This window comes from Galeopterus variegatus, unplaced genomic scaffold (genome assembly GCF_000696425.1).
Source record: "Galeopterus variegatus unplaced genomic scaffold, G_variegatus-3.0.2 Scaffold22087, whole genome shotgun sequence".
In the NCBI taxonomy this organism is placed as follows: domain Eukaryota; kingdom Metazoa; phylum Chordata; class Mammalia; order Dermoptera; family Cynocephalidae; genus Galeopterus; species Galeopterus variegatus.
Genome location: NW_007748198.1, coordinates 9204 through 9875, shown reverse-complemented (window position 1 = coordinate 9875; position 672 = coordinate 9204). Strand labels below are relative to the sequence as shown.

The window sequence follows — 672 nt, the reverse complement described above, 5'->3', positions numbered from 1 at the left end:
TGTCACATAGGGAAATGGAGACCTGGATTTAGGGACACAAGGCCCCTCTGTGTGGTACTGAAAGACCCAAGAACAGGACACAGCAAAGGTCAGTGCTGGGGCTTGTGGGTGATCTTCTTGGTGGACAGGAATCCCTACCATCTTTGTTTCTAGAAGTGTGGCCTGGGGAACTGAAACAGACAGCGGGAAATGGGGTAAAAGAATGAAGAATGCAGGACTGAGAAGGTAGGGGAGAGAGGCTTCCTGGCAGAGACCCCGCCCCTGCCCATGTGACCCTGGGAAGTGCTCCTGCCCTGGGAGGAGGCTCAGTGCAGAGGCAGGAAGGACAGTAGAGGTGACACATCTCAGCAGCAGTGCTTCTGAGCATCATTGGAGCAGAAGCTCTTCTCCACAGACGGAGGACAAAGCAGGCATCAGAAACCATGGTGTTCCCCTCAGCATCTCACTGCAAAGGGCACATCCCATGGCAGGGGCTCCTGCTCACAGGTGAGAGGGGACCAATCCCAGGGAGTGGGCAGGAGGATGAGAGCACAGAGACTGGCTGACATGTCCCTGGGGAGGGCAGGGCTCTGAGAGGGAACAGGGGGCTTCTGTTTGGAACCTGAAGGGAAATGACACCAAGGAGCCAGAAGACTCAGCAACAGGAAAATCACATTTCTCTGGGATTGAGAA

At 55.1% G+C, this 672-nt stretch overlaps 1 protein-coding gene across 1 annotated transcript in view; it reads left to right on the top strand.

Moving 5' to 3' along the window:
* Positions 1–422: 422 nt before the first annotated feature.
* The window catches only part of LOC103583349 (carcinoembryonic antigen-related cell adhesion molecule 6-like), a gene marked incomplete at its 3' end in the record, with an annotated part of 7938 nt that continues 7688 nt past the window's right edge, over positions 423–672 (top strand). Inside the window, exon 1 of the mRNA XM_008564686.1 lies at positions 423–486. Coding sequence (XP_008562908.1) covers positions 423–486 — 64 coding nt within the window. The remainder of the gene's footprint in view (positions 487–672) is intronic.